Source organism: Alnus glutinosa, chromosome 2, assembly GCF_958979055.1.
Source record: "Alnus glutinosa chromosome 2, dhAlnGlut1.1, whole genome shotgun sequence".
NCBI classification, from domain to species: domain Eukaryota; kingdom Viridiplantae; phylum Streptophyta; class Magnoliopsida; order Fagales; family Betulaceae; genus Alnus; species Alnus glutinosa.
Genome location: NC_084887.1, coordinates 5855067 through 5878561, shown reverse-complemented (window position 1 = coordinate 5878561; position 23495 = coordinate 5855067). Strand labels below are relative to the sequence as shown.

At 36.2% G+C, this 23495-nt stretch overlaps 3 protein-coding genes and 1 pseudogene across 3 annotated transcripts; all 4 read left to right on the top strand.

Annotated features, from left to right (window-relative positions):
- Positions 1-1163: 1163 nt before the first annotated feature.
- On the top strand, positions 1164-6757 carry LOC133860749 (G-type lectin S-receptor-like serine/threonine-protein kinase At4g03230). Its single transcript, XM_062296358.1, has 8 exons — positions 1164-2608; positions 3591-4079; positions 4658-4807; positions 4947-5161; positions 5247-5457; positions 5580-5817; positions 5929-6070; positions 6156-6757. Exons 1-8 carry the CDS (start codon positions 1294-1296, stop codon positions 6456-6458), a joined length of 3063 nt encoding a protein of 1020 aa, XP_062152342.1. The 5' UTR covers positions 1164-1293; the 3' UTR covers positions 6459-6757.
- A 6509-nt stretch (positions 6758-13266) lies between these two features.
- Positions 13267-15394, top strand: LOC133860229 (disease resistance protein RPV1-like). The gene is made up of 5 exons (XM_062295872.1): positions 13267-13908; positions 14039-14274; positions 14483-14563; positions 14785-15050; positions 15143-15394. The coding sequence occupies exons 1-5, from the start codon at positions 13409-13411 to the stop codon at positions 15392-15394; spliced, it is 1335 nt and encodes a 444-aa protein (XP_062151856.1). The 5' UTR covers positions 13267-13408.
- A 61-nt stretch (positions 15395-15455) lies between these two features.
- Positions 15456-16465, top strand: LOC133860228 (G-type lectin S-receptor-like serine/threonine-protein kinase At4g03230). The gene is made up of 4 exons (XM_062295871.1): positions 15456-15724; positions 15809-15856; positions 15942-16092; positions 16178-16465. The coding sequence occupies exons 1-4, from the start codon at positions 15456-15458 to the stop codon at positions 16463-16465; spliced, it is 756 nt and encodes a 251-aa protein (XP_062151855.1).
- A 1079-nt stretch (positions 16466-17544) lies between these two features.
- Positions 17545-21083, top strand: LOC133860227 (G-type lectin S-receptor-like serine/threonine-protein kinase At4g03230; annotated as a pseudogene).
- Positions 21084-23495: the final 2412 nt, after the last annotated feature.

Below are 23495 nucleotides of genomic sequence, written 5' to 3'. Positions count from 1 at the left end.
GCTAGAGATATTTTGGGTTGGGCAAAAAAACTTTTTTTAGTTTTTAAAAATGATTTACATTTTTAAATTTTGTAAATTATTTTTCGAGTTTGAATTTCTCATTCTCAAACCACCGGATCACCTCTAAGCTAGTACCAAAATATTGCCGGACTACCACCAAGCTAGCATCGGGTGAACCCGAACCACTACCGAGCTAATAGCTACCAGACCAACACTAAGCCAGTGCCAGGCCATCGCCAGAACACAATCGAGTTACCACCAGACCACCAACAAGCTTCCACCACACTACTGTAGGAACTCAAATTATTACGTTAATTTTTTAATTATTTTTATATTAATATTTTAATGTTTTGAATAAAAATTGAGTTTTATAGGTTAATATGATTGAATGAAAATATAAAAAATATTTCTGATTTTTCGTAGGCTACAAATACTAAAAAATATTTGGGTTAAACACCTTTTTATTCCTTGAGCTTTGGAAACTTTATTTTTTAGTTCCTGAGTTTCAATTTGCATCATAGATAATACCTCAGTTTTGAGAAATGACCGAATAGGTACCTCGGTTAACTTCACTGTCAAAAAACTAACAGACCGCCACATGTCTACCTCAGAGGTTGACACGTGACACTATATAAAAAAATTAAAAATTAAAAATCTTTAAAAATGAATTAAAAAAAATAATATTAAAAAAAAATTTGGAAAAAAAAAAAAAAAAAAAAAAACAAGGGGTGGCTGCCACCCCCCTTGGCAACCAAGGGGGTAGCTGGCCGGTCTGGGGTGGCCGAACCACCCCATGGGAGGTGGTTCGACCACCCCTTGACAAATAATAAAAAAAAAAAAATCAAAATCGTTTTCATATAATTATTTTTTAATTTATTTTTTAAGATTTTTAATTTTTAATTTTTTTATACAGTGCCACATGTAGTTTTTGGACGGAGAAGTTAACCGAGGTACTTATTCGGTCATTTTTCAAAACTGAAGTATCATCTGTGATGCAAATTAAAATTCAGGGACTAAAAAATAAAGTTTTCAAAACTCAAAAACTAGAGGAATACTTAACCTAAAATATTTTTAATAAAAAAATATTTTTAAAAAATATTTTCTGACAAAAAAACGTTTTATGTCCAAACAAACGGAAAATAGTTAAAAAGCAAGAACATCATTTTTGGACCAGGAAATCGTGAGGGGTATATAGAACCAAGCAACGAGATGATAAGAATCTTCCGTATGCTTGAAATGATAGAAAATTTCAATTAAATTAGTTTCCAATACCCGCTGTATGCTTTATTCGTAATGGTAAGCCAAACAAGAAAAATCAACTGCATATTGCCTGCAAGTAATTGCTTGCTGTCTTCCATCTTCTTCTTGTACATACTCTTGTTGTGTTCCTGTCCAAAGAGAACACAAGGTGTGGGTTGCAAAGATAGTTTAAAGCATGGAGAGCGGATTACTTCAAAGCATGGAGAAACGCTTGTCTCCTGTGGAGGAAGGTTTGAACTGGGATTCTTCGACGCTACGGGAAGCGCTAGTCTCAAAAGGTATGTCGGGATATGGTACAAATGGGATCAACAAACAGTTGTATGGGTTGCCAACAGAGACAACCCAGTACTTAACGGTTCCACCGAAGTTTCTTTTGGAATTGCAGAAGATGGCAAGATTAAGGTATGGGATAGTAATACTAGAAAAGTTTATTGGAAAGGTGTTGAGAATTATCGGTCTACAAATCGAAATTTGACGCTCATGGATTCTGGAAACCTGGTCCTAAGGGATGAACAGTATGCGATGACTCTGTGGGAGAGCTTCCAAAATCCAACTGATACATTTCTTCCAGGTATGAAGATGGATGAAGAGCTGACGTTGACTTCATGGATAGGTGATGGCGACCCAGGAACTGGGAACTTCATGTTTAAGCAAGATCATGAAGGAGAGGACCGCTACGTTATCTCGAAAAAGACAGGCGATTATTGGAGAAGTTGGATGTCAGGCAACTTCTTGAGCTCAGATGAAATGCCCAATTTCCCGGATGCCATAGCCAAGTTATTATCATATGACAGCAACTGCTTGACGCGTACCGGGTATACCAGATGTTCGTGGGTTTTTAGTAACACAAGGTTAGTGATGAATTATAACGGGGAATTACAGTATCTGAACTGGGATGTGGACAAGCGAAATTGGTCTTTGATATGGAGGGAGCCGGAAGACGAATGTAGCATTTACAATGCTTGTGGGAAATTCGGCAGCTGCAATATTAACAATAGGTTGGTATGCAAATGTTTGCCCGGCTTCCAGCCTAGTTACCCGGAGCATTGGGATTCTGGAGATTTTTTGGGTGGGTGTACCAGAAATTCGAAATCATCCGACAAGAGCGACATGTTCTTGAGCTTAAAAATGATGAAAGTGGGCAAGCCAGACTCTAATTTCAAAGTAAACAATGAAACAGAATGCAGAAAAGACTACTGCCTTGAAAATATCGAGTGCCAGGCTTATTCATATGATACTACTGGGACCGACATCTGTTGGATTTGGACATCAGATCTAAATAATCTTCAAGAAGAGTATACAAGCGGTGGTCATAACCTTTTTGTTCGTGTGCCCAAGTCTGTTATAGGTACTCTTTTTACACGTTAATTCAGTAGCTGAATTGCATCCATAGATACTGATCTGGCTAATTTAGTAAAGTAATTTTATTTTATTTTATTTTATTTTTGTTGGGGGGGGAATTAAAAAATCACAATTGATCGATGTTAAAAACGAAGTGAGAAACCACCTCTGCCGATGTGGATTTTTAAATTCATAGCGCTAATCTTTGTTTTTATCCTCTAAATCCATAGTTCTGTTTAATTTTGTTAGACAATTTGAAGAAATAACCTTGTCTGCATGTACAGGATCACTTGTTACCCTTGGGCTGTCAGGTATTTACAGAAGTACTTGACTTGTCAAGCCGCTTGTTAGCTTCATAATACCGTGTTAAAACAATTTTCAAAACTAGTGTGTGTATATTTATAAAGGTGTGATATGGTCTTTTGTCACACAATTTTTGACATGGACAAGGTGGTTAATTCCCTAGCTAGCTTTGGGTTTTTTTTTTTTTTTTTTTTTTTTTTTTTTAATCTAAAAAAAAAAATGTAAAAATAAAAATTGTCACGGGGACAAAGGTGATTAGAAGTTGTTTCTTAGAGTAACAATGTATCATATTTCCATATATATAGTTTGTGGTTTGAAAATGTTTTAAACGTAAAATTTTAAATAGCCTTCAAAGAAGAGTCCTACGCAGAAAAAAGGAAAGTCAAGATAACATTTATAAGGCACAAATCATACTAAGCAATTGCTTTAAAAGCAAGCAATGCTTAAGTGTATTAGCTTGTGTTTCTGCTTTAGCTAGTATGGTACGGATGCCACTCATGATCTGAATTAGGATTTATGAGCTTCTTTATACCCTGAAGAAACAAATTAATAATTTTTAAAGAAAGTGACTGGGTAACGCACCTTAAGATCAAATTTTAATTTCTATTTCTGATTTTAAATACAACAAGGACCAAAGCTCATCATTTAGTGTTTAATTACTATTCCAAATTTTATTCCTTTTGCAGAATCTACGGTTAGGAATTGTGAGCCTTGTGGCACAAACCCGATCCCCTATCCGCTGAGCACCAGTCCAAATTGCGGCGACCCCATGTACTTCAGTTTCTCCTGCAACACCTCCTCAGGCCAGGTTAGCTTCAAGGCACCAAGTGGCACTTACCGTGTTGCTACTATCAATCCAAGTACACGAAAATTTGTCATCCAAGTCAAACATGCAGAAAATCTTAATGCTAGAAATTCAGGAGGAAATCTGCAGCTCAATCAGTCATTGCCATTTAATGCGACCACGAACTTCAATTTTTTTAGCAACTTTCGTTCTGAAGTTGAAGCTGAAGTAGAGATTAGTTGGATACCCCCGCAGGAGCCAAACTGTACTTTATCAAAAGACTGCAAGGACTGGCCAAATTCAACTTGCAAAATAACAAGAGATGGAAAGAGGAGGTGCCTTTGCAACCAAAACTTCCGATGGAATGGCTCCACTTTAAATTGCACCGAAGGTTAGAATGCTAATCATACATATCAACTTATACTAACACATGGAATTTTAATTGAAATCGGGAGGTGAGTTTTTGGAGTTAGGGTTTGAACTCATGATGTCTGACATATCATGTTAAATTACTACTTATCTCAAACGCTTAAATTAATAAGAAAGTACGAATTTAATCATTTAATCTATATTCTGACATGCACCTCTTATTGAAAAAAGAACCAGACCGGTGCGAATGGTATTGCTAAGAAGGATTCTGTGCTAGCTAGTGAAAGTATTTTCCTGTTTCTATCAACTTTGATATCCCACACCGTGCTCCAATGCGCTTCGATCGCCAGTACTGTCAGGAAAATTTTTCCCTTATCAACTAATTAAGCACATATCACCCCTAATTTTACGTTGAAATTTGTAGGTGTTTCCTATATTTTCAAAATCATCTTTACCAATGTGTCATGATCACATTGCCCTAAACATATATATATATATATATATTGAATTTTATTTATATTATCATTTTGATTTTCCCATTGGAGCTTGTTCACTTTGATCATAAACATAACGGGTGTCCGGCCTGTTTCTTTGTTGTAGAAGGTAATCCTCCTGGGTTGTTAGAAGAGCCTTCAAAAAGAAAGAAGCGGTTGCCTCTTAGCATTTTGGTACCTCTTATAAGCGTGTTTGCTCTCACATGTACCATTACTTGTGTATATGTATGGAGGAGAAAGATGGCTGAGGAAGAAGGTAATGGCCTGGCTTTTCATAATGCACACCATGCACAATCTCAGGGTTTTGTCTCCTGGAACTAAAATAAACCTATTTATCCTTTCACGTCATTATCATGTAACTAATATATATATATATGGTTGTCTTATGAACTCAGAAATTAGAAGAAATACTGATAGAACAAATCGAGCACTTCGTGCGTTAGACAATGAAAAACACGTCAAAGACTTGATAGACTCTGGTCAATTCAGAGAAGAAGATGAGAAAGACATAGATGTGCCCTATTTTGATTTGGAAAGCATTCTAGCAGCTACAGATAGCTTCTCAGATGCGACCAAGCTCGGAGAGGGGGGCTATGGGCCTGTTTACAAGGTGATTTCAACTATTTTAATTGGTGTTTAATCTTCATCTAAACTAGTTTTTGCCTAGTGGTAATATGGGGAGTATGGTGTCTCAGGGCACATTTCCAGGAGGTCAAGAAATTGCGGTAAAAAGGCTTTCAAATGTCTCAGGACAAGGCTTACAAGAATTTAAAAATGAGGTGGTGTTGATTGGAAAACTTCAACATAGAAATCTTGTCAGACTTCAGGGATATTGCGTAAAAGGATACGAAAAGATTTTACTCTATGAGTACATGCCCAACAAAAGCTTAGACTTATTTATATTTGGTTGTTCTCTAAATTCATTTCCTAATCTCTTGCAATGCCTGAAATATACCTTGTTTGAGTAAAGTTGATTTATTATTGTTGCTAAAATTGTTCTCTTGAATGATAAATTGAAAACTTGCAAGATCAAAAGATACGCATGTCTTTGGACTGGGAGATGCGCTTCAAAATCATTTTCGGAATAGCTCGTGGGCTTGTTTATCTTCATCATGACTCCAGATTGAGGATCATCCATAGAGATTTGAAAACCAGCAACATTCTTTTAGATGAGGAGATGGATCCCAAAATATCTGACTTTGGCTTGGCAAGGATGATTGAAGGCAAAGAAATCGGGGCAAACACAACCAGACTAGCTGGAACTTAGTAAGTTAATTGTAGATTGTGTATCTGTGAAAGCTAATTCAATCCTAACTCTATTTAGACACAAAAATGTACAACTTCCTAACTTATCCACCGATAAACATTATATTGCAGTGGCTATATGTCTCCGGAGTATGCATTAGATGGACTTTTCTCAGTCAAATCCGATGTTTTTAGCTTTGGTGTAGTTCTACTTGAGATTATAAGTGGAAAAAAGAATTATCTGTCGGAACTAGACATAAGCCTTATAGGTTATGTAAGTATGTTCAAGATTTTGTAGTCATGAATTTCTTTGGTCATTCACTACTACTTAAAAATTTTGATTTTTGAAATTGTCTCAGGCATGGATGTTGTGGGTAAAAAACAAGGTGTTGGATTTAATGGACCAGACTCTATGTGAAGTTTGCAATGCAGATCAGTTCGTGAAGTGCGTAAATATTGGACTCTTATGCGTACAAGAAGACCCAAATGACCGCCCCACCATGTCAACTGTTGTTACTATGCTTGACAGTGAAACTGTAACAGTTCCGACTCCGAAAGGGCCAGTTTTTGTTCAAAGAAAAGGCCTTTCCAGCACAGCTAGTTCTTCTACTAGACCGGACACATATACGGCATCAACTAGCAGTTTAGGAGGAACATGGTAATGCATGATATCAACGCAAGTTCTCGTGAGTGTGTCCTTTACTAGACTTAGCTTGCAAAGGTTCTCGTGGACAAAACATTGGTTTCTATAAATCAGAAGATTGTATTAGCCCTTCACCCAAATGAAACTTTTCTCTGATCCCCATATCTATTCCTTTACTTGAAACTTCTCCATGGTAACTGTATTTGGTGATGATTGTAATTTCTTTTACTATTCGATCTGTTTCAGTCATTGTAAAGCAACCTATATATAAGATAGCTCATAACCTGCAACCATTTTGGTTAGTCTTCTTTTTCTAGTTGAAGTTTGAATATTATCTCTTATGATTTAAGCATTATATTTTTCTTTTCTTTATTTCTTCTCTCTTTCTCTTTTTTTTTTTCCCCTTTTTTTTGGGGTGGGAGGGGGGGAATGGGAAGTAGGCTGAGGATTTGAGTAGTAGGATTGAGTAGTGTGAGTATGTTTGGTAAGTGAGTGTGAGTTGAATTTTTTTAGGGTAGTAGTAAGAAATGATAGATGTGATATAAAGTAAGAAGAATTGGTATTGAAAAGTGAAAAAGTAAAAAGAATTTGTATGGAAAAATGAAAAAAAAAAAAAAAAAAATTGTATTGTAATGATTTTTTTTATTTAAATAATAGTAAAAAATTATTAATGTGATATAAAATTAAAAAGTTTTGAAGTTGATTATTTTTAAAAAAAAGTAAAAATATACTGGAAGATAGTCATGAGTGTTAAATAGTAGTAAAAAAAAATTATATTGTAGTAAATTTTTTTATTTATTTAAATAGTAGTAAAAAATTATTGATGTGATATAAAATTAGATAGTTTTGAAGTTGATTTTTTTTGGAAAAAGTGAAAATATACTGGGAGAATTTTCCATCACTTACCAAACAAGCCCAGGTCAAGCGGAGTTGAGCCTGAGTTGGCTGCCTAGGTTTTCGACTAAATCAAGTTCATCAATCCTCAATTAAATCTCGAAGCATGTATTTACACTTCAACTCATCACTATTATTCCGGTGTAACATTACAATTGCAATCAATAGTTGCTTGTTTGATTCTTTTGCTCGAGTATCATGTTTAGTTGGCAAGAACTGGCGAAGACTCTACCCTATTATTAGACACTCGACATAAGGAAGGGTGGGCAACTAATTTCAGGTATCTTCACATAACTATCAATTTTATGATTACCTTACCTCTCTCTTTTAGAGAAAGAGTAAAAGCTTTTTCCTGCTGACTCTCCTGACATGTCTCTGATTATCCTTGCTCCTTGTAGACATCCGCTATCAGAATTAGATCGTGTGATCAACTACATCATCAATTCATTGGTGTTGTTGGTATATAAATACCAATAAATTATATATCGACGGGTTAAAGTATAAGCTGCCGATAATTATGCCATGTATATAAATAAACACCGACATATTATTGGTGTTTAAAAAAAACTCTGATAATTAATTAAACATTTATGGGGGTTTTGTGCATACACAAAATCAGTAAACACTCGCTTTTTTAGTAATTGTACAAAGACTCTTATCCAAGTGGGAAAAGAATTGAAGTAAACATCGGCTAAAGCTAATGAAAACCAATCCAAGTGAAAAATCAAAGATATATGATATGTTCACAATTTCTATACAAGTCTTATACAACTAATCTAATAACATTTTTAAAAAAAAAAAAAAACACTTGTAAGAATTGTACAAAAATTATATAGAAGACGTAAACGTAGTATATCTCAAAATCAAAAGCAAGAAGTAACTGGGCCCCACGTAGAAGTCAAGTGTGGATACAAAGTAGCAGATATATCAATAATTCAAATGGGAATCTTATTGCGGGCCTTAGTTTGAGAATGTGTTTCGGACGGGCAAGTTGGCAAGGTGTTACACTTGAGAGGATAAGGAGTACTAGCGCATTAGGTAGTTTATAAAGATAGTAATGAGTGTTAAGTTTTATATTGCTTAATTATTAAATAAGACTGGGCTTTATAAAGAATTGTAGAGAAGCTCTAAATTAAACAGTCATTTGAGAGTGATAGTACATATGTAGTTAGTGCTTCTCTTTGGGTCTTTACACAACTAAGCACGATCCTTCTTCCTTAGATTGCCTATGATAACAGAAATAATGGAAATAAGAGTGATAAGGTGATTCCAAGTACCCTGGTCCTGGACTTCCCAAACAAACTAGAATAGTTTGGAGATAATAATTCCTCAAGTTACACGGCTATATAGGCTTACAACACTACGAGATAGAGATGTACTGTTGCTTACCTATTCTACTAATCTAATACTAGTACTGATAGGGATTAAGTTACACGGCTATATAGTTTTGCTTGTTTCTTTCAGGATTTAGATGTAGCCGTAAGGTTGCTGCAGGCTGTAAAGTAAAATACATCAATCTTTACAATTCTAGGAATTTTGATCAATTGGAAACTAGGAAAATCTTCATCAGTTGCAACTAATAAAATTTAAAAAAATGTTTGGTTACATTTTCTTATACGTCTTTTGCTATTTTCGTACAAAAAATATGTAAATCAAATATAATCTACACTTAAATCTATAGGCTCACAGGTAAATTCCACATATTCATTGATAAATTTGAGAAAAAAAAAATTGTGAAAGACAATAACGCCAAAAACATCTCCATATGCCATATCGGCCTTGTTTGGCAAGTACTTGAACATGACATAGTAGTGCTAGTGTCAGGAAAGGTATTTTTTTTTATTTTATATTTACATTTTTCAATAATAATCAACATCAAATCATAGTAACTTTTTTTATTTTTTATATCACATCCATAATTTTTTTTTACTATTCAAATAAAAAAAAATACACTACAATACAAAACTTTTTACTAATTTCAAAATTAACAATCCACTATTTATGCAAATACTTGCCAAACAAGGCCGATCATTCCTACAAACATTCAAACTGTATACATGCAGTGATTTTTCTGATAGATTGTCTGTCTTGGACCGTTCACCGTTCTTACATTATTAGTGCAGAAGAGGGTTAGAGCCTTAGAGGTCATTTCAGCAAGACCCGTCAATATTTTTCTTGTTTTTGGGAATCTTACATTATCTTTCTCAAAAGAGAGGAAAAGGTAAAGTGAAATTTCCAATGCTAGGGGAATGCAAAGCCATTGGGGCCATGTGTCTCATTCTGTGTGTCTACAGTTAAATACATATTGTGCATAACTGTTGTGTAAGAATTACTGCTCAAGATGAAATGGACATGTTTTTTCTACCAATTAAGGAATAGCAAGAATAATAGTATTTTATTTATATTTTAATAAGAAGTTGTATTTCATTGTCAATTAGTAGAATAAATAAGGCAATAAGGAGTATTTCACTCCATTGTTGTGGGGGACTGGTAGGAAAAGATTTTATTTTATTCTCCTAGATTAGGTAATATTGGTATTACGAATTCTATGGAGATTGACTTACATTTGAATTGTAAATCTATTTAAACCCTTGTTTGTAGTGAATCAAAGCATGCAAAATTAATTATCAAACCTAGCGTTTGGAGGCCTAAAAATCTCTCATTTCCTACCGCTATTTCATTCAATTATCAAAATAGGTTAAAATAAAAAGCAAAATACGACTTCTCTTCTGTTTGAAGGGCATATGACTCAATCGGTTACGAATTCTACATCTACCCACCTCCCTTTGTTTTTTCTCTTGGCTAAGAAGATAAATCCGAAGACCTTGACCTGGTCATAAATTTACCTTAGATATATATGCATTACAAACGACCACTATAGGAGAATTTTATATCAGTGTCCTTTCAACTATAAGAATAATATTTGGGTAGTACAGGTTTTTCTATAACTTTTTACAAATTGAGTTGAGTTCACATAGGTAGAATAATATTTGAGACATTGACAAATATTTATTTATTTTTATTTTTTGTAAGTAGTAGAAAATTGTTTTTGAATCAGTCATTATTGTAACAAAAAGAACCTAGCCTTTTGCTTTTATTCCTTCCCCCCCCCCCCCCCAAAAAAAAAAAAAAAGAAGAAAGAAAAAGACCTAAGAAAACCTCTACTTCAAAGTTGTTTCAATAGGACGAGAGATATGCAATGGAAAAGATCTAGAATTTTTCAATATGTATATAGGGATAATTACACTTAACCCCCATGATTTATCTACGGTGTGGCGATTTACCCTCCAATGTATCAAAATTGGTACATGATCCCCCCGAACTTGCCAACGTGTGGCAAAATCAACCTTTTGTCCAATCGACAGTTCGTTTGAACGGAAAATCGGTCACGTGCAAGTCACGTGACTGTTTAAGACAGAGACCCTCCCCAAGTCACGTGACTTGCACGTGACCGATTTTCCGTCCAAACGAACGGTCGATTGGACGGAAGGTTGATTTTGCCACACGTTGGCAAGTTCGGGGGGGTTATGTACCAATTTTGGTACATTGGGGGGTAAATCGCCACACCGTGGATAAATCAGGGGGGTTAAGTGTAATTATCCTATGTATATAATACTGTCAGAGTTTTGAGCCCGTGAGAGTAATTTGGAAAGTTTTTTGGTGTGGAATTAACTAATACGTTGTCCCCAAGGGGTAGCTCATTTAGCTGGAGACTACGCCTTATGAAGTGGAGGTCACTAGTTCGAATCCCCCATTCCCTCCTCTTATGTGGACATGTAAAAAAAAAAAAAAAAAAAAACTAATACGTTATTGGGATACTATTTTGGGTTAAATACCTTTTTGTCCATGTGGTTTAACAACTTTATTAGCATTGCAAGACTATTTTAGTAAACAAACAACATTTATAATGACAGCATGATTGTAGCCTAGATTTGAATATACAACAGTTACAAATGAATTTGAGTATGCAATGATTACAAATAATTGACAGCATAATGCAGCGTGATTGTAGGCTAGATATCTTGGCTTTGATTTGTGACCCCCCCCCCCCCCCCCCCCCCCCCCAAAGATTGGGCTTTCGGCAAGACCAATCTTGTGACGCAAGATTTATGTGAGTTGCTTTGAGGGCTTGGTCAATAAATCTACAAGTTGATCTTGAGTGTGAACATGTCGAACATGGAGATTCCCACGTTGAACTAGGTCTCGTACAAAATAAAGATTAATTTGAATATGTTAAATGCTGGAATGTTGAACAGGATTAAAACTGAGATGAGTGGCTCCAATATTATCACACAAGAGTAGAGGTGGGGCCTTGAGTGGAAAACCAAGCTCATTGAAAAGGGCATGAAGCCACATGGTCTCGGATGCTGCATTTGCAAGGGTCCCGATATTTAGCTTCAGTAGAAGATCAGGCAATTGCGCCATTTTGAAGAAGACATAATCTTTGGGGAAGAATCAAAGGCTACTCAAGAAGGAGGTCTTCTCTAATTCTTCTTTTCCTTTATTATTTTCTTATAAGGATTATTTTCATCTAAATTATGTGTAACTAATACTTTAGTTCGGGTTGGATTAAAGCCCTAATCATGTCATTTTAATGCTGAAACTAAAGAACCCACAAGTGCGCTCGATCCCTCGGCTCATTGAGCTTGATCACAACATCGGTTATTTGTTTTAAAATTAAAAAATAAATAAAACAAAGGGGAGTTGCCCACCGGCAGCCATCCCTTTAGGGGTGGCCAGGGGTGGCCCAATCACCCCCTTTGTATTTCTTTTTTAATTTTTTTAATTTATTTATTTCTATTTTTATTAGATTTTATTTTTTTTATTGTAATGGACACGTGTCGGCTTCCTATTGGGTGTGACGTGGTTGACTAATGATATTTGTTAACTTTTGGATGTAAAATGTGTTCAGTGACTGATTTATAATTATTGTTTGCCACGAGGACCTCCTATGAACTTTTTGAACCATAGGGAGTGAAAAATAATTATGGATAAGCCAAAGGACCAACGGTGCAATTATCCCATATTTTTATCTATTCTCACCCATCTCAATTATTTAGGAAAATCTTATTAAACATAATTTACCAATCCTCGTGGGAATGATCTCGTATTTACCTGCTATACTATTATTTTGATCTTGTGCACTTATGAGTAAAACATACAAGTATTTACCTATTTATTTAGGGGACAAAAATTTCATACAAACCGGTTTGTAGGAAATTTCCTACAACCCACATATAAAATTGACATGTGTCTATTGGCGAGCCGAGATCGAGCACAAAAATGGGGCTCGTCATGAGCTCGAGCCAAGCAAAAGAAAGATTCGAGCCGAGCTCGAACAGGGGATGCCCATTCAAGATCAGTTCGGTTACACCCCTAGCTGTATTAGTACGTCCTTCACCCAAATGAAACTTTTCTCTCAATACCTATTCCTTTCCTTGGAACTTCTCTGTGGTAGCTGTATTTGGTGATTGTAATTTCTTTTGCTTTTCTGTATCAGTCATTGTGAAGTAACCTATATGTAAGATAGATCATCATATTTGAGAAAAGGAATCTATTTTAGCATTAAGCTGCCAATGAAAAAAGGTACTGGGATAGTTGACCAGGTTGGATTTAGTTTTTTTTTTCGTAGTTAGGTTGGGTTAAGTTGAAACGTGAGGATATAAATAATGATAACAAATTATTATTTCGGTTCAGTGTGCCGGCTGTCAAACTTTCAAGTTTCAATGAACAAGGATTTTGCCAAGAAGTTTCTTGGCAACGCGGCATCGAAGCAGTGGCACGAGGATGTTTCTTGGCCTTCTTTTTATGATCCAACGCGGAATCAAAGCTGTGGCCCGGCCGGTAGTTCTGCAACTCTGGCAATTTTTTCTACTAGTCTTTTGCATACGTACATCGGGATTTTGCCAAGAAGTTTCTTGGCAACGCAGCATCGGAGCAGTGGCACAAAGATGTTTCTTGGCCTTCTTTGTATGATCCAACGCGGAATCAGAGCTGTGGTACGGTATATAGTTATGCAACTCTCGCAATTTTTTCTACTAGTCTTGCACACATACATAGAGTATAACTTCTTCCATGGCGGCCTCCCCCGGAGCCTCTTCCTCTTCCCTTTCGTCTTCTATTCATCAGTGTGCTTACGATGTATTTTTGAGTTTTAGAGGGCAAGATACTCGCAGAGCTTTTACTGCCCATCTATATGCAGCTTTGCGTCGAAATGATATCAACACCTTCATGGATCACAAGCTTAGAAGCGGAGAGGAAATTTCACCAGCACTTCTCAAAGCCATTGAAGAGTCAGCAATTTCGATCATTGTACTCTCTAAAAATTACGCATCATCTCCTTGGTGCTTGGACGAGCTGATGAAGATCCTCGAGTGTAGAGAAACAAGAGGGCAACAGGTTCTACCCTTATTCTATCACGTACATCCGTCGGAAGTACGGAATCAAACTAACAATGTTGGAGAAGCATTTGCTAAACTTGAAGAAAGGTTTAAGCATGATCAAATGAAGTTGCAAAGGTGGAAGACAGCTCTATCACAAGTGGCCAATTTGTCCGGGAGGCTTTTGGGGAACAAGTATTTCTAACTCTTTTTATCTTATCAGAAAGAATTCTAAATTCATTAAAGATTTCATTTGCATTAAGATTATATTTTGAAAATTAATCATTTTTAACGCAACGTATTCTTACAAATTTTGTATTGGTAGGAATGAACCTGAATTTATTCATGAAATCATTCAATGGGTCAATTCAATATTGATAAAAGATAGATACTTTCAAGTTGCTCAGGATCCAGAATCTCGTCAGCAATATGTGAAACCACTTTTAGATATAGAGAAGAATGTTGATCGTACATGTGTGGTAGGCATCTTTGAAATTGGTGGAATTGATACGACAACTATTGCCAAAACCTTCTACAACTCGATTGCATCTCTAATTGAAGGTAGTTGTTCTCTTGAAAATATTAGAGAAACTTCCGACCAAAAGGGTTTGATCCATTTGCAAAACTCTCTAATGTTCCAATTCGATGGCTTTTCATAATGCACACTGTGCACAATATGAGATTTTGTCCATTTGAATTAAAATAAAACTATTTATCCTTTCATGTCATTATCATGTAACTAATATATATGTTTGTCTTTTGAACTCAGAAAACAAGATAAGTGACATAAGAAATCAACCACTTCGTGCATTAAACAGTGAAAAAAAAGTCAAAGACTTTATAGACTCGGGTGAGTTCTTGAAAACATTAGAGAAACTTTTTGCCAAAAGGGTTTAATCCATTTGTAAAATTCTCAATTGTTCTAATTCTGCAGCATTTCATAATGCACTCCGTGCAGAATATGAGGTTTTGTCCCTTTGAATTAAATTTGTCCTTTCATATCATTATTATGTAACTAATATATATATATATATATATATATATATATATGGTTGTCTTTTTGAACCCCAGAAAACAAAAGAAGTGATAGAAGAAATCGAGCAGTACTTCGTGCATTAGGCAGTAAAAAACTTGTCAAAGCAATTGACCATTGCTTTTTATTCATCAAAAAAATAGGAAAGCCTGTCAAAGACTTGATAGGCTTGGGTGTGTCAAGAGAAGAAAATGTGGAAGGCATAGATGCACCATTTGTTGATTGGGAATGCATTCGAGCAGCTACAAATAACTTCTCAAATGAAAAGAAGCTTGGACAAGGAGGGTTTGGATGTGTTTTCAAGGTGATTTCAATAGCATTAATTGGTATTTAATCTTCATGTAAACTAGTTTCTAGTTGGTAGTAACATCTTGACTATGGTAACTTTGATCCCAGGGCACATTTCCAGGAGGTGAAGAGATTGCTGTAAAGAGGCTTTCAATGATCTCACAAGAAGGCATAAAAGCATTTAGAAAAGAGGTGTTGGTGATGGCAAAACTTCAACACATGAATATTGTTGGGTTTCGAGGATATTGCATGAAAGGAAAAGAAATGATTGTACTCTGTGAGTACATGCAAAACAGAAGCTTAGACTCATTTATATTTGGTTGGTTTCTAAACCAAATTCCTAATATCTTGCATGCTTGATAAATTGTATCTTGTTTAAGTAAAAGCTGATTTGTTATTGCTACTAAAACTGTTCTCTTGAATGGCAATGAAAATCATACAAGGTCCAAAGCTAAGCATGTGTTTGAACTGGAAAATGCGCGTCAACATCATTTTAGGAATAGCTCATGGGCTTCTTTATCTTCACTGTGACTCCGAATGGAGGATTGTTCATAGAGATCTGAAACTCAGCAACATCCTTTTAGATGAGCAGATGAACCCCAAAATATGTGACTTTGGCATAGCAAGGATTGTTGGATGCAAAGACACCGGGACAAACACAAGTTACACAACCAGAGTAGTTAAAACTTTGTAAGCACATTTTTCAATCCTCAACTTTGTTTACACAGAATATACAAGTGCCTACCTTATCCACTGATGAATGTTGGCATGCAGTGACTATATGTCTTTGGAAACCGAGGAAACCACAATAGCTGGAACTTTGTAAGCACAATTTTCAGTCCTCTAACTCTATTTACACAAAATATACAAGTGCCTGCATTATTTACTAATGAATTTTGGCATGTAGTGGCTATATTTCTCCGGAGTCAGTATTACATGGACTTTTTTCAACCAAATCCGATATTTATAGCTTTGGTATAGTTCTACTTGAGATTATAAGTGGAAGAAGGATTTTAGAACTAACCAAGTCAGAACTACCTACGTACCTTACGGAATATGTAAGTGTGTTTAATTTTCCATAATGACTATATTGTTTTGGTTATTTTATGCTTCATTTCAATTCTGAGTTTAAAATTTTCTCAGGCGTGGAGATTGTGGGGAGAAAACAAGGTGGTGGATTTAATGGACCCAACACTACATGAAGTTTGCAATGCAGATCAGTTTGTGAAGTGTGTACATATTGGACTCTTATGCGTACAAATAGACCCAAATGATCGTCCCACCATATCAAATGTTGTTACCATGCTTGAAAGTGAAACTGGAATGCTTCCAACTCCAAAACAGCCCACATTTGACGTTTCAGGCCTTTCTAGCACAGTTAGTTCTAATAGTTTTGAATTAACTAATAGTTTTGAGTTTGAAGGAAGATAATGGTTGATACCAATGCAAAGATTCTAGTGGACCAAACATTTGATATCAATTATGGTACTCGATCGTAGATATATATGGTGCTTACCTGAAAAATCTCTCATGTAGTATTTTAGAACATTGGGATTACCATTCCTTTGCGTAGACGTTACCATGGGAATCATGCGCTTAAGAATGTTTAGTCATTTTTTAGACTTTCAAAAACTATTTATCAAAATTTCAAAACCACATAGACGAATTTAACATTTATCCTTAAATATCATGTTAACATCATTCATAATGGGCTCTCTACATTTGGCTTTACTTTAAAATTTGACAAAAACAAAACATCATATAACAGGTTCTTTAGCCAATGTTATATTTGACATTGATCAAAATTCTTCTTTAAATGTAAAGAGCTCAAAAGGCAAAAGTTAAACCTTTTTAATATTTTTTTGATATTATTTCCTCCCTATGCATGGCTAGGGTTTGAATTAAAGTTGTAGTTGGGCAGAGGAATTAAATTCTGATAATTAGTATTACTAATAAAAAATAATATTTAGTTAAAGTAGATAAATATTTAAAGAGTTTGATATTTAGTGGACTAGAAAAGTGGTTAACTTAGTAATTTTTTAGAGTTAAATTTAGAGAAAGTTCAATTGTGAATGCTATTATAAGATTTAGCCATAAAATGGTATACCCAAAACTCACAATCCAATTCGTGAACCCGAATTGCCCCCATAGTATATTCCAAACAAAAGGATGCATTTATGGCAAATCTAGAGTTGGACATGAATCTATTAACAAAAAAAAAAAAAAATTGGACATGATTCTCAAGGTGCGTCCCACTTAGAATCGATGGTCGCTTTTTAAAAAGAAAAAGAAAATTATAATCCTCGCAATGATGTCGATTTTTTTATTATTTTTCTAGGTACATAATCATGTCTATTTTTTTACTTTTTATTATTTTTCTAGGCATATAATCATGCCGATGTTTTTATTATTTTTCTAGGCACATAATCGTGTACTTGATTATTCTAATTTCTCACAACGAGAACGAGAAAAGTAAAGCTACCAAGACTACTGCAGAGGGAAATGGACGAATTGCAGACCAAAATAATGAAAATTGATGATCAGGAAAGCTTCTTGGTTAAAAAGCATGCAAGAACATCGTGGCATTTTTGTATCAGGAAATTGTGAGGGCAACGAGATGATAAGCAGCCTCAGTATGGTTGAAATGATAGAAAATTTCAATTAAATTATTCGTAATGGTAAGCCATAGAAGAAAAATCAACTGTATATTGTCTTCAAGTTGCTTGCTGTCTTCTATCTTTTCCTTGTACATACTCTTGTTGTGTTCCTGTTGTGTGGATTGCTATGCTAGAGATGCTTTGAAGCAGGGCGACAGGATTATTGACGATGGAGAAACAACCCTTGTCTCCAGTACCTTTGAACTGGGATTCTTTATCTCTAGCCACAAACGGTTTGTTGGGATATGTACAAACAGGATCAATAAACAGTTTTAATTTATTTTTTTTTTCGGAGAAAGATCAACAAACAGTTTTATGGGTTGCCAACAGAGACAACCTAGTACTACTGGACACCTTTATTGGAATACAAGTATTGAGATTTCTTCGTCTGCAAATCGAACTGTGAAGCTCATGGATTTTGGAAACCTGGTCTTAAGCGATGATGGTGATGATCAGCTGGCGCCGAGTCTGTGGAAGAGCTTCCGAAATCCAACTGATACATTTCTTCCAGGTATGGATATGAATAAAAGCCTGACGTTGACTTCATGGACAAGTGATGTTGACCCGGGAAGTGGGGAGTTCACGTTTAAGCAATACAAAGACGAATCAGGTGGCCACTACGTAATCTCAAAAAGGCCAGGACTACATGATTATTGAAGAACTTGGATGACAGGCGACTTCTTGAGCTTTGATGAAATGGACGAGCATTTTGAAGTAGCCAACTTGTTATCAGATTTCAGCAGCTGGCCATGCGCAAAGCGCGGCAAGAACTATAGCAGGTGTTTGCTGGCTACTCGTAGTTACAAAAGGTTAGTAATGAAGCATATGGGAGAATTACAGTATTGGAAGCGGTGTGAGGACAGCAGAAATTGGTTTTCGGAATGGAGGGCGCCTAAAGACAAATGTAGCATTTACAATGCTTGTGGGAAATTTGGCAGCTACAATGTTAACAATAGTGTGCTATGCAAATGTTTGCCTGGGTTCCAGCCTACTAACCCGGGGAAATGGAATTCTGGAGATTTTTTGGATGGGTGCACCAAAAATTCGACATCATCTAACAACAGCGACATGTTCTTGAACTTAAAGATGATGAAAGTGAACAACCCAAACTCTCATATCTATGATGCAAACAATGAAATAGAATGCAGCAAGCAGTGCCTTAACTCTAGCCTGTGTCAGGCTTATTCATTGACCGACATTCGCTGGATTTGGACTGAGAATCTAAGTAATCTTCAAGAGTACACAAACGGTGGTTAGTACACAAACATTTGTCATCCAAATCAAATATGTAGGATATGATAGAAATTCAGGAGCAACTCAGCTTCTCAATGACTCATTGCTGTTTATTGAGAGCACGTGGCTTTTCACTAATTCTAGCAACAGTTCTGGCACTGAAGCTGAAGTACGGATTAGTTGGGAGACCCCGCACGAGCCAAGCTGTAATTCTTCCAGAGACTGCAAGGAATGGCCAAATTCAACTTGCAATGTAACAAGAGATGGAAAGAGGTCTCTTTGCACAGGAAACTTCCAATGGGATGGCTCAAATTTAAACTGCACTAAAGGTTAGGATGCTATTTCAGGTGCCTCTGGCAGATTAAAATTGCTCTATTAGTGAAGGAGGATCCTGTCCTACTGAATTTTTTATTTTTTATTTTTATTTTTTTTTTGTATTTCATCAGTAGCATCTACAATGCACAATCTGTAGCATTTCCATTTGACTCAAAATAAAGCCATTTATTAGCTCTTTCATGTAATTAATTATCATGTTAGTGTAACTGATATATCTAGTTGTCTTCTAAACTCAGAAAACATAAGAAGTGATAAAAGAAATCGAGTGCTTCGCACATTAGACAGTAAAAAACATCTCAAAGACTTGATGGGTTTGGGTGAGTTCAGAGAAGAAGATGAGAAAGGCATAGATGTACCCCTTTTTGATTTGGAAAGCATTCTTGCAGCTACATATAACTTCTCAGATACAAACAAGCTCGGAGAGGGGGGCTATGGGCCTGTTTACAAGGTGATTTCAACAACATTAATTGATGTTAGTGTTCATGTAAACTAGTTTATGGTGAGGGGTAACATTGTGAGTAAGGTGTCTCACGGCACATTTCCAGGAGGACAAGAAATTGCGGTAAAGAGGCTCTCAAGTGTCTCAGGACAAGGCTTACATGAATTTAAAAATGAGGTGGTGTTGATTGGAAAACTTCAACATAGAAATCTTGTTCGACTTCGGGGATATTGTGCAAAAGGATATGAAAAGATTTTACTCTATGAGTACATGCTTAACAAAAGCTTAGACTCATTTATATTTGGTTGGCTTCTAAATTGAATTCCTAATCTCTTGTAGTGCTGATAGATTATATATCTTGTTTACCGTGGCTAAAATTATTCTCTTGAATGACAAATGGAAACCTTGCAAGATCAAAAGCTAAGCATGTGTTTGGACTGGGATATGCGCTTCAAAATAATTTTGGGAATAACTCGTGAGCTTATTTATCTTCATCATAACTCCAGATTGAGAGATCTGAAAACTAGCAACATTCTTTTAGATGAGGAGATGAACCCCAAAATATCTGACTTTGGCTTGGCAAGGATGATTGAAGGCAAAGAAACTGGGGCAAACACAACGAGACTAGTTGGAACTTAGTAAGTTTATTATAGACACTATACAACGTAATTGTGAAAGCTTATTCAATCCTAACTCTATTTAGACAAAAAAATGTACCCGTGCCTAACTTATCCACTAATAACATTATTATGCAATGGCTATATGTCTCCAAAGTATGCATTAAATGGACTTTTCTCAGTAAAATCCAATGTTTTTAGCTTTGGTGTAGTTCTACTTGAGATTATAAGTGGAAAAAAGAATTGAGTCAAATCTAGCCATGAGCCTTATAGGTTATGTAAGTGTATTTACTTTTTTGTAGTCATTAATTTCTTTGGTCATTTTATACTTCGTTACAATTTTGATTTTAAGATTGTCTCAGGCATGGAGATTGTGGGTAGAAAACAAGATGTTGGATTCAATGGACCAAACTCTACGTGAAGTTTGCAATGCATATCAGTTCGAGAAGTGCGTAAACATTGGACTCATATGCGTAAAAGAAGATCCAAATGACTGCCCCACCATGTCAACTATTGTTACCATGTTTGATTGTGAAACTGCAACAATTCCAACTCCAAAACGGCCATCTTTTTTTCCAGGCACAGGCCCTTCCAGCTCAACTAGTTCTTCTACGAGACCGGACACATACACAGAATCAACTAGTAGTTTAGGAGGAACATGATAATCCTTGATACCAATGCAAGTTTCTGTCCTTTACTAGACTTGAAAAGGTTCTAGTGGACAAAAAATTGGATTATATAAATAAGAAGGTTGTATTTGCCGTTCACCCAAATGAATCTTTCCTCCCAATATATATTGCTTTACTTGGAACTTCTCTATGGTAACTGTATTTGGTAATGACTGTAGTTTTGTGTGCTATTTTGTTCCAGTCATTGTGAAGTAACCTATATGTAAGATTTGAATATTTATTCCTTTACTTGAAACTTCTCAACAGTAATTGTATTTTGTGATGATTGTAATTTCTTTTCTTTTCTATTTTTTGCTATTCTTCTTTTTCCAGTTCAAGTTTGAATATAATCTCTTCTGATTCAAGTGCAAAATTTTTCTTTCTCTTTTTTTTTTTTTTTTTCTTTCGGAGGGGTGGAGGATTTGAGCAGTGTTATTCACATGCAAGAAACAAGTCAAGTGAAGTGTTATTCACATGCAAGAATCAAGTCAAGTGAAGTTGAGCGGAGTTGGCTGCCTAGGCTTTTGACAAAATCCTCCTAAAGCCTATATTTACACTTCCACCCTCTATTATTCCAATCTAACATTACAATGCCAATCAATAGTTGCCTGTTTGATTCCTTTCACTTGAGTCTCATATTAAGTTGACAAAACCTGGCCAAGACTGTACACTTTTAGTAGACACTCCGCATAAGGAATGCCGGGCAACCATTTTCAAGTATCTTCACATAACTATCAAGTTAACGATTACCTTAGCACTCTCCCTTAGAGAAATTTTACCATTTACCCTAGCTAACTTAAGCGTCAGAGATTTCCTTAGCCAACATCCCCTCCTCCAAGTCTCCGATTATCTTACTCCTCGTAGGCGTCCACTCTCAGAATTTGACCACATGATCAATTGCATCATCAATTGACGTCATCTTTGTGAATATTTGACTGCTTTCTTAGGCAAAAGATCGTATGGTGCAAACTGGATCGATGGGTGCCAAGAGAAACACCATGGACACTACGGTCTGAGGACCTCACAAAAACCCACCTCATGACCCCTAGGACCAACATATCTACATGCTAGACCTCCACCAGCAATGTCTCAACCGGAACTTGAACCTATTCCCGCAACAAAAGTAAATGTTAATGCAACACTCTTTTAGGGACCAAAGACCCTCCCATCGCGATGAACTGGAGCCACCTATAGGAGGGAAGAAGATGAATTTCCTAAAGCAAAAGGCTAGATGGGGGGCTAGACCGTGAAAACCAACGTGAGTCCCTAGAAATTTTTTTGAAAGGAAAGCACATGGAGGAGTTAGAAGTATCTAGCCATGTAGAGGAGCAGCTGAAGGAGATGTGGGCCAAACTGGACGGCATGATGGAGGCCCTCAATGAAAAGAAATAATAATGATGGTTGTGGATGAGCTTTTCCATTGGTCAAACTTCAAGTTCACCCCTCACATAATGGAACTTCCCCTTCCCCTAAGTTCAAGATGTCCCAACTGGAAATGTTTGATGGTACCCAAGACCCCTTGGACCAGCTGAAACTTACAAGGCCCTCATGCACTAGCAACTCATCCCTAATGAGATCATATACAGGTTGGAGGCTGTTCAAAAGGCTGAAATGAGGGCCGATCAGCTCCTTCACCGAGCTAAGCCGACAATTCGCATGGCACTTCATCGGGGAACAAAGACAACTGACGCCGGCAACATACCTCCTGAATATCTAGCGAAATATTGACGAATCCCTTCAAGACTACGTGTGTCAGTTCAATCGGGAAATGATGTTGGTAGATGACATAGATGAGAAGGTGGTCTTGACAACCCCCACGGGAGGTATGCGGCCATCAAAATTCGTTATCACCCTTACCAAGAATCCGTCAACTAGCATGGCAGAGTTTATGTCTAAAGGCCAGAAGTTTATGAACGCAGAAGATACCATGAGCACCCAAAAGGGTCAAGAACAAGGAGAGAGCAGCCAGCCTAGCAAAAAGAGGGTAGAGTCTGAATCCGCAAGACCCCGAACGCAAATCCAAGAAGGCCAATAAGTGACCCGAATCTCAACAAAGGAGCTCGGGTCCACCTAATGGCTAGTTCACCCACTTCACACCACTCAGCACTCTTCTAGAGTAGGTGCTGATGCAAATTAGGGATGACCCAAAGGTAATTATTATCCTCAAAGGTTACTGCCTATGTTTTTACGTCTGCATATCAATTTAAATTCCACATGTCAAAACTCTTGGCCTTATAAATCCTCACCATCTTAAACTATTTAAGTAATCAAATGCTCTAGATGTATCCATACATCAATGCTTAATAATTCCTATGTCAATAGTATTATTTACTTATTTCATCATATCACAAAATATTTATCTAAAACCACAAAATTTTGGATGCTTTCAGACACAATTAATAAGCTCCTTACCACAATTTCAAGGTGTTCAGCCTTAGGCAAATTTTTTCCCATAAATCAAATCATCCCAAACATGGACATTTTCTGACGGCTATCGCTCGGCTTTATGTT

What these genes read in the sequence shown, in the direction of transcription:
- LOC133860228 (XM_062295871.1), top strand. Translation starts at nt 15,456, where the DNA reads ATGGCAATGAAAATCATACAAGGTCCAAAGCTAAGCATGTGTTTGAAC. An exon ending in ACCACAATAGCTGGAACTTT is followed by an intron (nt 15,857 to 15,941) that starts GTAAGCACAATT and finishes TTTGGCATGTAG; the next exon opens with TGGCTATATTTCTCCGGAGT. An exon ending in CTACGTACCTTACGGAATAT is followed by an intron (nt 16,093 to 16,177) that starts GTAAGTGTGTTT and finishes AAATTTTCTCAG; the next exon opens with GCGTGGAGATTGTGGGGAGA.
- LOC133860749 (XM_062296358.1), top strand. Translation starts at nt 1,294, where the DNA reads ATGGTAAGCCAAACAAGAAAAATCAACTGCATATTGCCTGCAAGTAAT. An exon ending in TGTGCCCAAGTCTGTTATAG is followed by an intron (nt 2,609 to 3,590) that starts GTACTCTTTTTA and finishes TTCCTTTTGCAG; the next exon opens with AATCTACGGTTAGGAATTGT. An exon ending in CACTTTAAATTGCACCGAAG is followed by an intron (nt 4,080 to 4,657) that starts GTTAGAATGCTA and finishes TCTTTGTTGTAG; the next exon opens with AAGGTAATCCTCCTGGGTTG.
- LOC133860229 (XM_062295872.1), top strand. Translation starts at nt 13,409, where the DNA reads ATGGCGGCCTCCCCCGGAGCCTCTTCCTCTTCCCTTTCGTCTTCTATT. An exon ending in CAAAGACTTTATAGACTCGG is followed by an intron (nt 14,564 to 14,784) that starts GTGAGTTCTTGA and finishes TTTGAACCCCAG; the next exon opens with AAAACAAAAGAAGTGATAGA. An exon ending in GGTTTGGATGTGTTTTCAAG is followed by an intron (nt 15,051 to 15,142) that starts GTGATTTCAATA and finishes CTTTGATCCCAG; the next exon opens with GGCACATTTCCAGGAGGTGA.